The 13240-nt window shown below is 41.4% G+C and overlaps 1 protein-coding gene across 6 annotated transcripts in view; it reads right to left on the minus strand.

Moving 5' to 3' along the window:
- Nucleotides 1-13240, minus strand: part of LOC111834728 (NHS-like protein 1) — an 84505-nt gene that overhangs the window by 26402 nt on the left and 44863 nt on the right. The window contains exon 1 of one of the 6 annotated variants that reach the window (XM_023794331.2): nucleotides 12599-12964. The exons of 4 other annotated variants lie outside the window; for them this stretch is intronic. In XM_023794331.2, coding sequence (XP_023650099.2) covers nucleotides 12599-12623 — 25 coding nt within the window. In that variant the 5' untranslated portion in view covers nucleotides 12624-12964. Of the gene's footprint in view, nucleotides 1-11774; nucleotides 11931-12598; nucleotides 12965-13240 lie in introns of those variants that run through there. One more of the 6 variants, XM_023794333.2, reaches the window with a different exon arrangement.

A 13240-nucleotide genomic window follows, 5' to 3' on the forward strand; every position in this document is an offset into this window, starting at 1 on the left:
CAGCTAATTCAGTGCCTGGGGAGCAGGGCTGGGGGGCGGTACCTTGCTCAGGGTACCTTGCTGGTCAGGGATTCGAACCTGCAATCTTTAAATTACAAGTGCGCTTCCCTAACCATTAAGTCACCACTGCCAGTTTATTTTAAATTATGTTGTTTGCTAAGAAAGATGATGGTGAAGATTAGATTTCGTGTAGGAGTTTGAGTCCATACATACACAACTAGATACATAAATGTCATTTAGAAATGTCAGTTAAGAAAGCTGAGGTCATGATCGAGCATAAATCTAGAGAACATGAGCAAATGCCAAGGAAGTCAACCTGGGTTGCTAGTTAAAAAAAAATAAAATTGCAGCGTATAATTTATTAAACTATAAGAGCAATTGATGTGAATAATGGCACATAAGAAGGCTAAAAGATGAACTACATGAGTATTTCATACAGTATACAACTATTGTTTTGGATACATTCAGGCAATAAATGATAAATGAGGCTATTAAAAGATAAACATCAATGTCATAAAGTTAGACAAGCATCCTGGATTTGATGAGTTGCTAAGTTATATCTCTACAGATTGTGCTGCATTTTACATAACAACAAGATCACTGCTAGGAGATGGCTGTTAAAGGGGAATTAACAGGGAAAATTTTGTTGTGAGATGAAAAGTCTGAAAGGTTTCGATTCAGCCTCTGGATGAGCTGGATATTTGGATCTAGGCAATCGATGCCTCTCTATGTTGCCTGAATGTTCTTAATGTTGCACTTCTGGCCGTTGAATAGAATTACTAAGTCCGTGCTTTGTTGGAAGACATGTAGCTCTCGCTCCTAAACTGCTCGTAATTATGCCTGAGCATTTATTGGGAGCTCAACTTATGCCTAGTTGACTTCGTGGCGGCATGTATGTTTGTAATGTGCTATTTGCTCACTTGTATGTCACCTTGGACAAAAACGACTGCTGCATAATGTAAGTGCAAATGAAGCTGGTTATGTGGGACAAGAAGGGTTACAGCCATGAGGGTCTCCTGATTATACAAGGGTGAGCAGTGGAATAAAATTAAACAAAAAATGGATGGCAGGACCAAGAGAGAAGTGCTATACGAGGACGAAGGTGCTTTTTAAATCACTTCCATCTTTATTCTGTTGCGAATTGCCTGCAGTGTCGCCTGTACTCAGGGGGCTGTGCACAAATACTTCCATTAAACAGCCTAGCAGCTGTGTGAAACTGCCCAAAGAGAATCTCGGGAATGCCATTTCAGTGTGTTCCGGGAGCCGGGATCACGCTGCATTTAGGGGATGCTGAACACGGCCGGCCGTCTTCGCCGAGGACCCTTCCTGGTGGCAGTCAGATGGAATTCCAGACCAACAAAGAACAAGACCTTGTTTAGTTTTGAAATACGTCCTCTGGCAGGACAAATGCAATCCTACAACCAAACATAAACCAGCAGACATAAACAACGACAAATCTGACAAATAAATATGGATTGTGTTGAGTGTGGACGTGACATAATCAATACGCCCTAAATCTCAAATCCATACAGGCAGTGCCGCAGAAGACACTTTACCCTGACATCAGAGCCGTCATCACAGAAACCAGCCAATAACTGATGATCCTCTGCCAATAAATGAGCCAATAACTAATGATTCTCTGCCAATAAACAAGCCAATGATTGATCCACAGTTCAGTATTACAGGTAAATAACCACTTTAAGCTAAATAAATAAATCAATTAAATAAGATCTGTTTATAAAGGAAAAATTTATTACTTTAGAACACTTCCCATGTACTTTTTACACGCTGGTGCTGTATGGTGTGACAGACTTAGCATACATGTTGCACAGCCATTTGGGGGTTTTATTATTCCCCACTCTTTTCAATCTGCACCTGCAGGCTCATGCACAAAGCAAGGGACAGTAGCCCAGATCTCCATGTAAACTAGAAACGGACAACGGGGTGCATGGGAGAGCAGGTGAGGTAGGAACATCTCGCAGGGCACCTTGGGGTTAGCAGAATAGGTGCGGAACATGTACGGTCACACTAGTTTTTGCTCTTTCACCTGCAGTCTAATCCTCTTGCTGTTCCTCTATCTCTGTCACCCCTCTCTTAGTAATTTACATGAGAGGGAAATGATACAAGTCTCACTATTTTAAATACCAACTTTAAATCACATTTTATTTGATGTTATTTAACGTTAATCGTCTCGATTGTCCGTGATTGTTTTGCACAACACCGCAAAGTAAATTCCATCCATCCATCATCTATACTCACTTGTCCTACGCTGGGTCGCGGGGGACCAGAGCCTAGGCACAAGACAGGGAATAACTGATAAAGGGCGCCAATCCGTCGCAGGGCACACACACCATTCACACTCCCAAACTGGTAATAAATACTCTGAAAATAATGAGAAAAGCTTTAAATACAAGGTAAATGTTTTCCAGGTAAGACTTTTCAATGTTTGGATCCTCCCCCCAAAAAAGATCAAGCAGTTCAAACATTTGTTTGTTCTTGTGAGTGGGTTTACCTATCCTTATGGGGACATAATGTGACTAATGCACTCTTGCACATAATGTCCCCATAACGTGATAAATATCCATTTTTTTTCCCTTATGGGGACTAGGAAACCGGAAAACTATTTTATAAAAATTGGTGACTGCTATGAAGAAACTAAAAATGCAAAAACTCTTGTATTTTGTTAGGTTACTTATGGTTATGGTTAGGGCAGGGTAGGGGTTAAGGTTGTCATAGTTAGCGTTAGCATTTTTCCCATTGAAATGAATGAGCAGTCCCCGTAAGGATATGTTTACCCTACGTGTGTGTGTGTGTGTGTGTGTGTGTAAATATCAGTGTAGTACAACAGTTAAAGCCTTTTCACAAAGTAAGTTTTACTGACCGCGAGTCTCTTTCCTAAACATACACTTTGCCTCTATATTTCAAATCCTGGCTTTCCCGCTCCTCTATCCAAGCTTACTCCAAGCATAGCCACACCACTTACAGGTCAGACAAGATTCCAGTGGGAAAATGGCCAACCTCAGACTGTTATTTACCCCCAGACAGAAAATAATGCCTCCTATTGCTTTCTGGCTTCTACAGAAAACAGACGTTAAAATAAAGAGAAGAATAAATTATGAACTCTTGGCCCATTTAGTAAAATTCCTCAATATAAAGGCAGTGCTTTTTAAACCAAGTTATAACAAATTAAAACATAATGGAAATACCGCAGCATATTTCAAAACCATATTCAATTGTTGCAACATTTTACCCCCAGCCTGACATTCTCAAAGGAGGCTGGTTAACTGCTAATGAATCTATTCAGAAACAGAAACATTTCACAGGAGTAATTAGGTCTGTTATAATTGAAAGACATTCTGACATAAATCACACTTGGAAAGGAATGTTTTTTTATATTCTAATTGGCTTTTAAACCACCCATCTGAAATTATTTGTGGAGATATTACATGCAATGATTAACAATAGCCCTGGGCATTTTTCCTTTTTAATAAACTGTTGTGAAAAGGAGGGCAATATCATGCTGAGACAAATGAACAGCACCCCCTGCTGATGGGCAGAAGAATTGGCTTAGCAGACTCAGGGAATTAAATCATTCCAAAAAGTGATGGAGGAATATTAATATTATGAATAGAAATTATAATTAATGCTCTGTTATAACAGCAAACGTGTTAGTGGAGATTAACAGAATGAGAACGGATTACTTAAAAGGAAGAGTGCATTAGTCAAAATAAAAATAAGGGTCTTTAATACAGCCACCTCTAAGCAGGATGAAGGGTCGTTCGTAGGGGTTAACTAGCTGCTGTTTAGTTTTAAAAAAAAAAAAATCAATGCTTTCACTCAGGTAATAAAACAGTTTAGACCTGCAATATAGCATATAAAACTCATAAATACTAAATATATTTATCAAACTCCAGTGAAGCACCTCTTGGTTGCATGCGTACATTTTTCTAATGTAAAAATATAAAACAGGACTTACCTTTTCAGAATTAGGACTTTTAATGACAAGCCCCTGTGAATGTGACCGTTTATACTCAACTGGTTGGTTGACACAAAAAGCTTGGTGTGGGTTTGTACTTTCTGAACCTGAACTTTCCATTTCTGACTGTGACCATGTGCTAGATAGGTATTTGGAAGCTGAATGGATGGGCATACAAGGAGGGATTTAAAAAGGAAAAGAACTGAAAACATCTCAACCTGCAATTACAAAATGCAACTGAGCAAGCAGGCATCAGCATACTGCTGCTGGACACTACAAAATGGAATGAGCTCCTCAGCGTGCAGCTTACACATTCAAATTGAGACAACCCTACCCAACGCTGGTCCCTAATTCCTGCTCACCTGTCACCTTCATGACCACTGCAGGGTGACAAAACAGTGAGGTGGTGACAGAGCTCTGTGACATTTTTTTTGCAAAGATGTTATAAAATACTTTAATCGCATACTTAAATTTACTTTATTCGGTATACTGTTGTCAAGAACTAGTAAGGTGGCTTGGCTAGGCCTAAGAGCAGCTAGACTAAGCTTCCCAGGTACAAGTGTAAGCGGTAGTGGAGCAAGAACTACACACCATCAGACTAATGAAGAAAGGACCTAATAAGACAACCATTCATATTAGCAGGACGTGCAACATTAAGCACATTCGGGCAATATAGAGTGTTGTAGGCTAGAAGGTGTGTTCCTGGAACAGATGGGTCTCACATATAATACAGATATAAACTGATGGTTGACTAAAGACAATTTCAATGTCTTAATGACTTATGAGAACAGGAGGCACCCAGGAAAGGTTCACACAAATGTTTGGGATAGGGAAGGCTGAACAAAACGGAACAGGATTAAGTCAGAGACAGAGCAAAACGTGGGGGTTGCTTACCAGGGTGGAGTTACCAGGGTGGCAGCCAAAATTCTCAAAGCCAAAGGGAGACACAGCCGCCAATGTCATTGAATCCAGGTTAACCGCCCATAGATCCAGGCTAGATCCATAATATTCACCCATAATAAGTTACTGCCAGGCTTAAGGCTATGTATTACATATCTATTACTTATATTCACTCGCCTTGATCCAAATGAATACAAACAGGCTTTATATGGTGAGAAGAATTTGCCACATGGTTTGGTTTTCTGGATAAAGAAAAGCCAGACATGGTCTCTTGTTACCCTTCACCATATATTTAACTGCAGGACACAGTGTATGCTGAGAAAAACATTACTCTCTCTTCCTGACATGCCTTCATCAACATCCTTAAAACTAACTAATGAAAAAGCCCCTTCTTTAGTGAGTAACTGTAGCTTGCTGGTCTCCTTGTGTAGCTTGACCACAAGCAAAATTTACAACAAAATATACAGAGGGATCATGCAATCATTTCAGAATCATTGTTTGTTTGTGCTGTTGTTGTTATGGATCCCGGGGACTCGCCCTCGCTCCACATCTGGATCCACTTGACCAAACGACTGGTTTCACTGCTTCTTTTGCACGTTTCTGTGGAACAGCACTCATTTGGGCTCGGGAGTCCAGTGTGCTGGAGTAAGGAGCAAATCAGACAGCACTTAAAGCAGCGGCAAGGCACTGCTGCATACTCCAGTGTCACCAGGGACCGTCTCAGAGACAGCAGAGGGAACAAGGTTACCACGGCGAGTCTCCGAAAGAGCCTCGGGCCTGACTACGCCTGGAAATGACTCCATAGCGGAGAGTCACCCAGGGACAGAGAGACAGTCACACTTACAAACAAGTAACCACATGTGTTGTAGGGCAAACCTTCACAGAAGCTCACTCCTTTCAAAAGGCTCACGCCAAATTATTGCCGTTTCAGAAGTGTCCTCTGTCCAATGGTTGGATGCTGAATGAAGATAGGTCTTAGGGAAGTTTACTGCTCCAGTTCCTTAAATATTTGCACCAAAAACCCAACCATAAATGTCTGCAGTGTTTCAGGACATTTCAAGTCACCTTGACTGCTCGTTTGCTTCTGTACAAGATATTTCAACCATGATGTACTTGCTATAAGCTGAATGAGACAAGTGGAAAATATCCCTGTTACATATCATAAATCACAGTACAGCTAGGATGACAGGGCCAGGCAAGTGTAGCGAAGGACAATGTAAGAGATCCAGGCTTCCCTCATGCCTGCAGAAGGTTCTCTGCACCACGTGTTGCAGTCAGGTGAACTCCAGGTGGTGGAAGACAAGAAGTATTTATGAATATTACTCAAAAGTAGTAGAGGCCGACATTCCCACTTTTCACACAAAAACCATGACAAAATCCACACAACACTCTTACCTCTAATACACAACTATCAATTTTTGGGGAGAAAAAAAAAGGACAAAAATTTGACAGATTGATACAGACACAATCAGAAAAGCAAAGTATCACTGATCAAAGAGTATTTAATTTTACTCAGTTTCTACACTGAAAGGTCTTCGTTAACCTGGAGCACAAACTAAGCAGCGTGGAAATGAAGGCCTCAGTTTCCATCAGTCACTGACAGCACAATGCATATGCTTGACTCGAATGATCTCTCTGCTAATTTTTAAGAGGAGCGTTTAAGTCCATAAAACAGCTGGAAAGCAGCCCCCTGGTTTCATATCCAACCAATAACAGCACAACTAATTAACATATCCATGCCTATGTAGATTAAATGTCAACAGAATGCTGGATCTTCTCTGCAATCCTTGAAACTCAGTGGATACCATGCGAGTCATTCCAAGTTGATATTTTTAAATGCCATCCCATGGCGCTTTTTATAAATAGCTCTGGCTGTGGACACTGAGAGGCCGGCCACTTAAGTAATGTTTGACAGGCCTAAATATCGATTGCTATGTCACTTACAGCTTGAGTGGAACTTGAGTCTTCCGCTCTATGTCTGGTATTCATCCACGCCCTGCAGTGGGCACACAACCAGACTACAAGTAGACACATAGGATCCCTAAATCTCAACCACACCTTCTGGCTGCATCACTATAACTAACTGAAGTTTCTCCTGCTCATCCAGACCAGGCCTCTTGTTCTGTATCCTATCCGCAGTTCCCTCACTCTTGGATGAACTTCTTACATCTTGGCCAAGTCAAAATCAGCCCAATGTGTAAAAACATCTATTCTTAATAGATTTCAGAGACACAGATATGAGCACCTTCATGGAAACATGCACAAACCTGGATGAAAAACAAGAGAGGATATACTTTTACACACACACACACACATATATATATATATATATACACTCACCTAAAGGATTATTAGGAACACCATACTAATACGGTGTTTGACCCCCTTTCGCCTTCAGAACTGCCTTAATTCTACGTGGCATTGATTCAACAAGGTGCTGAAAGCATTCTTTAGAAATGTTGGCCCATACTGATAGGATAGCATCTTGCAGTTGATGGAGATTTGTGGGATGCACATCCAGGGCACGAAGCTCCCGTTCCACCACATCCCAAAGATGCTCTATTGGGTTGAGATCTGGTGACTGTGGGGGGCATTTTAGTACAGTGAACTCATTGTCATGTTCAAGAAACCAATTTGAAATGATTCGAGCTTTGTGACATGGTGCATTATCCTGCTGGAAGTAGCCATCAGAGGATGGGTACATGGTGATCATAAAGGGATGGACATGGTCAGAAACAATGCTCAGGTAGGCTGTGGCATTTAAACGATGCCCAATTGGCACTAAGGGGCCTAAAGTGTGCCAAGAAAACATCCCCCACACCATTACACCACCACCACCAGCCTGCACAGTGGTAACAAGGCATGATGGATCCATGTTCTCATTCTGTTTACACCAAATTCTGACTCTACCATTTGAATGTCTCAACAGAAATCGAGACTCATCAGACCAGGCAACATTTTTCCAGTCTTCAACTGTCCAATTTTGGTGAGCTCGTGCAAATTGTAGCCTCTTTTTCCTATTTGTAGTGGAGATGAGTGGTACCCGGTGGGGTCTTCTGCTGTTGTAGCCCATCTGCCTCAAGGTTGTGCGTGTTGTGGCTTCACAAATGCTTTGCTGCATACCTCGGTTGTAACGAGTGGTTATTTCAGTCAAAGTTGCTCTTCTATCAGCTTGAATCAGTCGGCCCATTCTCCTCTGACCTCTAGCATCAACAAGGCATTTTCGCCCACATGACTGCCGCATACTGGATGTTTTTCCCTTTGCACACCATTCTTTGTAAACCCTAGAAATGCTTGTGCGTGAAAATCCCAGTAACTGAGCAGATTGTGAAATACTCAGACCGGCCCGTCTGGCGCCAACAACCATGCCACGCTCAAAATTGCTTAAATCACCTTTCTTTCCCATTCTGACATTCAGTTTGGAGTTCAGGAGATTGTCTTGACCAGGACCACACCCCTAAATGCATTGAAGCAACTGCCATGTGATTGGTTGATTAGATAATTGCATTAATGAGAAATTGAGCAGGTGTTCCTAATAATCCTTTAGGTGAGTGTATATATATATATAGATAGTTAACAGTAACAGGCAATCTGGAATAGATGTCTGGGGGTCAGCCTCCGCAAATTGGAATAGGCCCAACTTCAGACTTGATAAGACAGCTGAGTCAAAGTCTGACTAGGGAGTTAAGCTTAGAGGAGGCTTTAATCAGGGGCCTGTGGCAAAACTATGAGCTGATTCATGAAGCGAGCTTTGTGCAGGGAGACCGGTAGATACTAACCCATCTCCCTTTCCAGTAAAGTTGTGATAATGCCCCATGATAATAGACATGGTTTACATTTTCCCCTAAAAATATGAGGAGAACCATTATATGGACAGAAGAAGCAAAACTGAGGCATAGTGTAACATAAAAGTTTCAATAATGGATAACTGTTGTTACTGGCTACACTCCCTAGCCTTGCATACTTACAAAGAATAGCAAGAGATAACATCATGCTGTAGACTTGAGCCGTTCATTACTCCTGCAGTAGGAGTTTTCCTCAAATATAAAATCCACTAGTACAGGTTCTATGCCAAGCATATTTATTTTCTCAACATCTGGGTGACATATTTCAGTTTAGGTCAGGTGTGGTTTTCAAAAATCCATCCTTAACATCTTACTTGAGTTGGGGGAGTCTGCATTCTTTTGCCTTCCCAGCATGTCTCGTCTCAAGCAACTGTTCAGAAGACAGACCTAAGAGCCAGAACCACTTTCACAGCCCGACACACGGTGTGAAATTCCATTAGAATGCCAACGGGGATGAAGCCAAAAGACACTTGATAGTCATTAGTATTCATAACACAATCCACACTCCACTCCCAACTCTAATAATCAAGTATCACTTTGGAACAAAGAAATTTTTTTTTACATATCAATGAAGCCTAGAGTATTAAAAAAACCCACTATGAACAAAAATGGACCAGTTTGTTCTCCGATTATTATTTTCGACAACAAATTAAGTGACATGGAAACCTGACTCTCCATCAGTCACCGACAACAGAAGCCACATGCTTTATTAAACTGATCTTTATGCTAATTTTTATGTGGAGTGTTTTTTTTTTTATCTAATCTCTGTGGGGGACCGTAAGTAGAAGGTCTTCCATGAATGAAGGACAGAAATAAACCACACATCAATGGATGCCTAAACGCATCAGTCTGCCTAACAAGAGGACTGGTGCAGATATCAAAGAAGCCGACATTTTGACATTTTGCGTACAGCGCGACATTTTCAAGTTTTAGGATTTAACTGGGATAAACAACATGCATAACTCCTTTGTACCTGTCAATGTTACAGTATTTTTAGAACATTATCTTTATCTATACTGTAGGCTAACTGCCAACTGAGCCTTTTGCATTATGTACTTATGATTTAAAGTCATATTACACCTATCACATTCTACATCACCTTGTATAAACAAACCTGTAAAAACCAGGACATCTAAGACAACATGATATTTCCCTTCCAAAAATTCCATGAAGACAATTATACATTATTGCCCATCCCCAATGAATTTATGTTGCATCATAGTCCTGGGGGAATATTATTTAATGCCACTGTATACTTGTATATGGATGGTAAACACAGTAAAACCCACTTGACTTGTACCAGAGATAACAAAAAGCACATGAATTAATTTTTAATGCAGAATCAGATTCTGTGTAATCACGTGTCATGTTATCAGTTAACTCAGATAGAAATATATGAACAGCTCATGAGAGTTTTACTTGCACAAAAATGTTCTGAGGGCAGAGGGGAAAATGATTGGTTGTCTCTCTGAACCAATCAGATTATAAAAGAGGTGGGTCCAAGCAACTAGAGTAGGCGGGACCAAGACATCTGATTGGTCGGTCCCGCCTCCTCTAGTTGCTTGGACTCACCAACCTGTACAATCTGATTAGTTATCGCTCTGAAGCAATCATTTTCCTTTCTGCCCTCAGAACATTTTTGTGCAAGTGAACCTCCCGCGAGTGCATGAACACCATCCCCAAAATACTATACCTCTCTCAGTTTTTGGGTCTTGTGACCCAAGCAAAGCCAGCATACTGTTCCAAAGATCACGCGTTACAAAACAAACCCCAGGATCCTGTTAGGAGAATCCCCAGTTAAGCCTGAAGACAAGCTAGTGTTGCAAAACCAAACTATCTACAGTTCATTAAACCATGACAGAATGCTTGTCAGAGACTAACAGGCCAGTAACTAATTTCTTCAAGTTAAAGATGAACGATTTGACATATAACAGTCTACAGAATGTGTATGGTCACAATTTAAGCGATTTAGACAGTAATACTACAAAAATCAAGCCACAAGCTCATTCCCGAACAGCAAGATACAACATCTGTATAACATAGCATTAGAAACAGTGCTCGTTTTTGCTGTCAGCAAGGGCATTATAGTACAGTCTTGTCACAGAGAGGCTCATCCAGTTCTACTTTTACGGAAACCATTTACCTTGGTAAAGCTACCAGGGATGGATGCTCCTTAATAAGAAAAGTCAATGAAACAAGCTGAGAAATGTAACGTGATCCTGGATTTCATGACAGCAGTGTCACCACTACCCCCTGTGTGCAGGGCAGCAGCCCGGTCCGTCTCTCCCAGCGGAGGAGCAATGCGATCCGGTACCACACCTTAAACAGACACCAGATCACACACTCAAGATGGGGAACCCCGGCACTCACAGGAGACAGATTAAGGGGCTAAGCCAGTGCTGAGGGATCACGTGACCACAATGGTGCAGAAACACAAGCATCTTGAAAGGTGACACCAGACCAAAAAACACACAATTGACACTTTAACGCATTAGAAGGTTTTTTTTCTCCCTGTTAAGTAACCACTGGTGGTGTTTTGCGTCTGCTGGTTACAGAAAACAGATTTTTTTTTTTAACAAAAACCTCTTAATTCAATATTAGGTATTAATGACCGTTTATGAGGAGTTAACACTATAAGCCAACAGTCATGAAGAGCAACTTCTCCATTTATCGATACACACTGTGCTACACACTGAAGCAACACGGATTCCCGAGTAGAAGTTGGAAGAACTGCACTCAGAGCATGGCACTGGGGAACCGTCCTCCTCTCACACACAGCTGGAGATGTTCTTTGTGACTAAAACTTTGGCTCAGTCACCAGGAGCAAACCTCCCCCTAAGCTGGTGAATGGCAAGAAAACAAAGAAAACCGCGAGATGGGGTCATGGGTGGACCAGGAGTGCGACAAGGAACAAACTCACTTTCCATGCACGGACTAAGCATTTTTCCTCCACGTCTTCAGAATTAGCTGTCTTTTCTGCCCCCTTTCCCACTTTTTCCTGAAATCTGATTAGGTCATGAATTGGACTCAGTGTTTCCGTAACAGCCTCCTACCTTTCAGGCAGAACATAGCGTCTTTCCAGCCCCCCAAAGTGGAAAACGAGTAGCGGACGAGGTCCTGTCGAACCCCCCTGCACACTCTCTCTCACGCTCGTTCTCTCTTTTCAGACACAGTAGCTCCTTGCGTTCCACGTTCCGGGTTTTAACATCCTAGCAGTGCTTGCAACCCCCCCCCCCCCCACCCGTTTTGCTGTGGCGAGCAGCCAAGATCATGTGCTGAAGGAAGTTGCTGCCCAATCCATTCAATACAATTCTGTCCACTACACATGGTAACAAGCACCCCCCCCCCACCCTCCAAAGAATGACAGCTGAGAGGAGAATCCCAGACTTGCTAAGGCACAAATCTCCAAGTATACAACAACCCCACGCTTGGCCTAAGCACCTATTGTCAACAACTCAGCCTGATTAGGTGTGGCTTACCGCAGTCAGTTGTGGACAAGAAAGATTTTTTTCTTTTTAATAAATAAATACATTTAATTTAAAACACCAAGCATCACTGCCACCCCCATCACTGTTGTTAAGTTTAAAGTTACAGGATTTTTTTCTTACCACACCTTAGTAATAAATTATGTTATTATTCAGTTTCAGACTTGGACAGAGCTACAAATGGAAAACAGAAATATCACAGTGAGGTCCACCATTCAAATTAAATGCTTAATTTAAAAAGCAGCCGGAGTGTATTATTCTCAACAAAGGGGTAGAAATGAGAGGGAAAGATAGACAAAGAATGAAGTAAAAAAAAAAAAAGAGAGAGAGAGACGATTTTCATGCTTTGGTAAAGCGCAGCAGTCGAAATATGCAAATAACTTATCACTTACAAGTTCTCACGTTTCTGGATTTCATGCTGAGTCACAGAAATTATAAAGTGAAATTGATAATTCGTTTCTTTATATCAGGCTCCGTATCCAAGAAAACTTAGTTAAATTTATATTTTAAAGATTCTCAAACTTAACATTTATTAAAGGTCGGAGAAAAACGCAAATTGTAATCTGTTAAGGCCTTAAACACTTTGAAGAGCTCATAAAACAGTCCATTAAAGGAAAAGGAAAATAATTTCGTTTCTATGAAATAAGCAGTTAAGTTTTCTCGGTTTGAACCTAACCAGTCTTATATGATGTCTAAATGAGCCCGGATAAACTTAATTTGCGATCGGCACAACCGATTGTGCATTTTAACAAAACGCTCCCCGGGACGGAAATGAGGAGCCGCTGGATTTGAGCGCATCTCCTCTGCTGTTTCTAATCAGCGGATTATGTACTTTACGGGGCACTTCTGCTGCACTCCCAGGCAACCGGCAGGCACTTCCCCACAGCCAGCTGCGCAAATTGGATTTAGCATGGTAAAGCATTGTGCTGTTGTATATCGGAGGTCTGGCATAACGGATTATTCGTACGCCAATTTGTTTGGCGTATTCTTATCATTACCGCGAGGCGAAACGGGACGCATTCAAGCTCACCGTT

Source organism: Paramormyrops kingsleyae, chromosome 14 (genome assembly GCF_048594095.1).
Source record: "Paramormyrops kingsleyae isolate MSU_618 chromosome 14, PKINGS_0.4, whole genome shotgun sequence".
NCBI classification, from domain to species: Eukaryota; Metazoa; Chordata; class Actinopteri; order Osteoglossiformes; family Mormyridae; genus Paramormyrops; species Paramormyrops kingsleyae.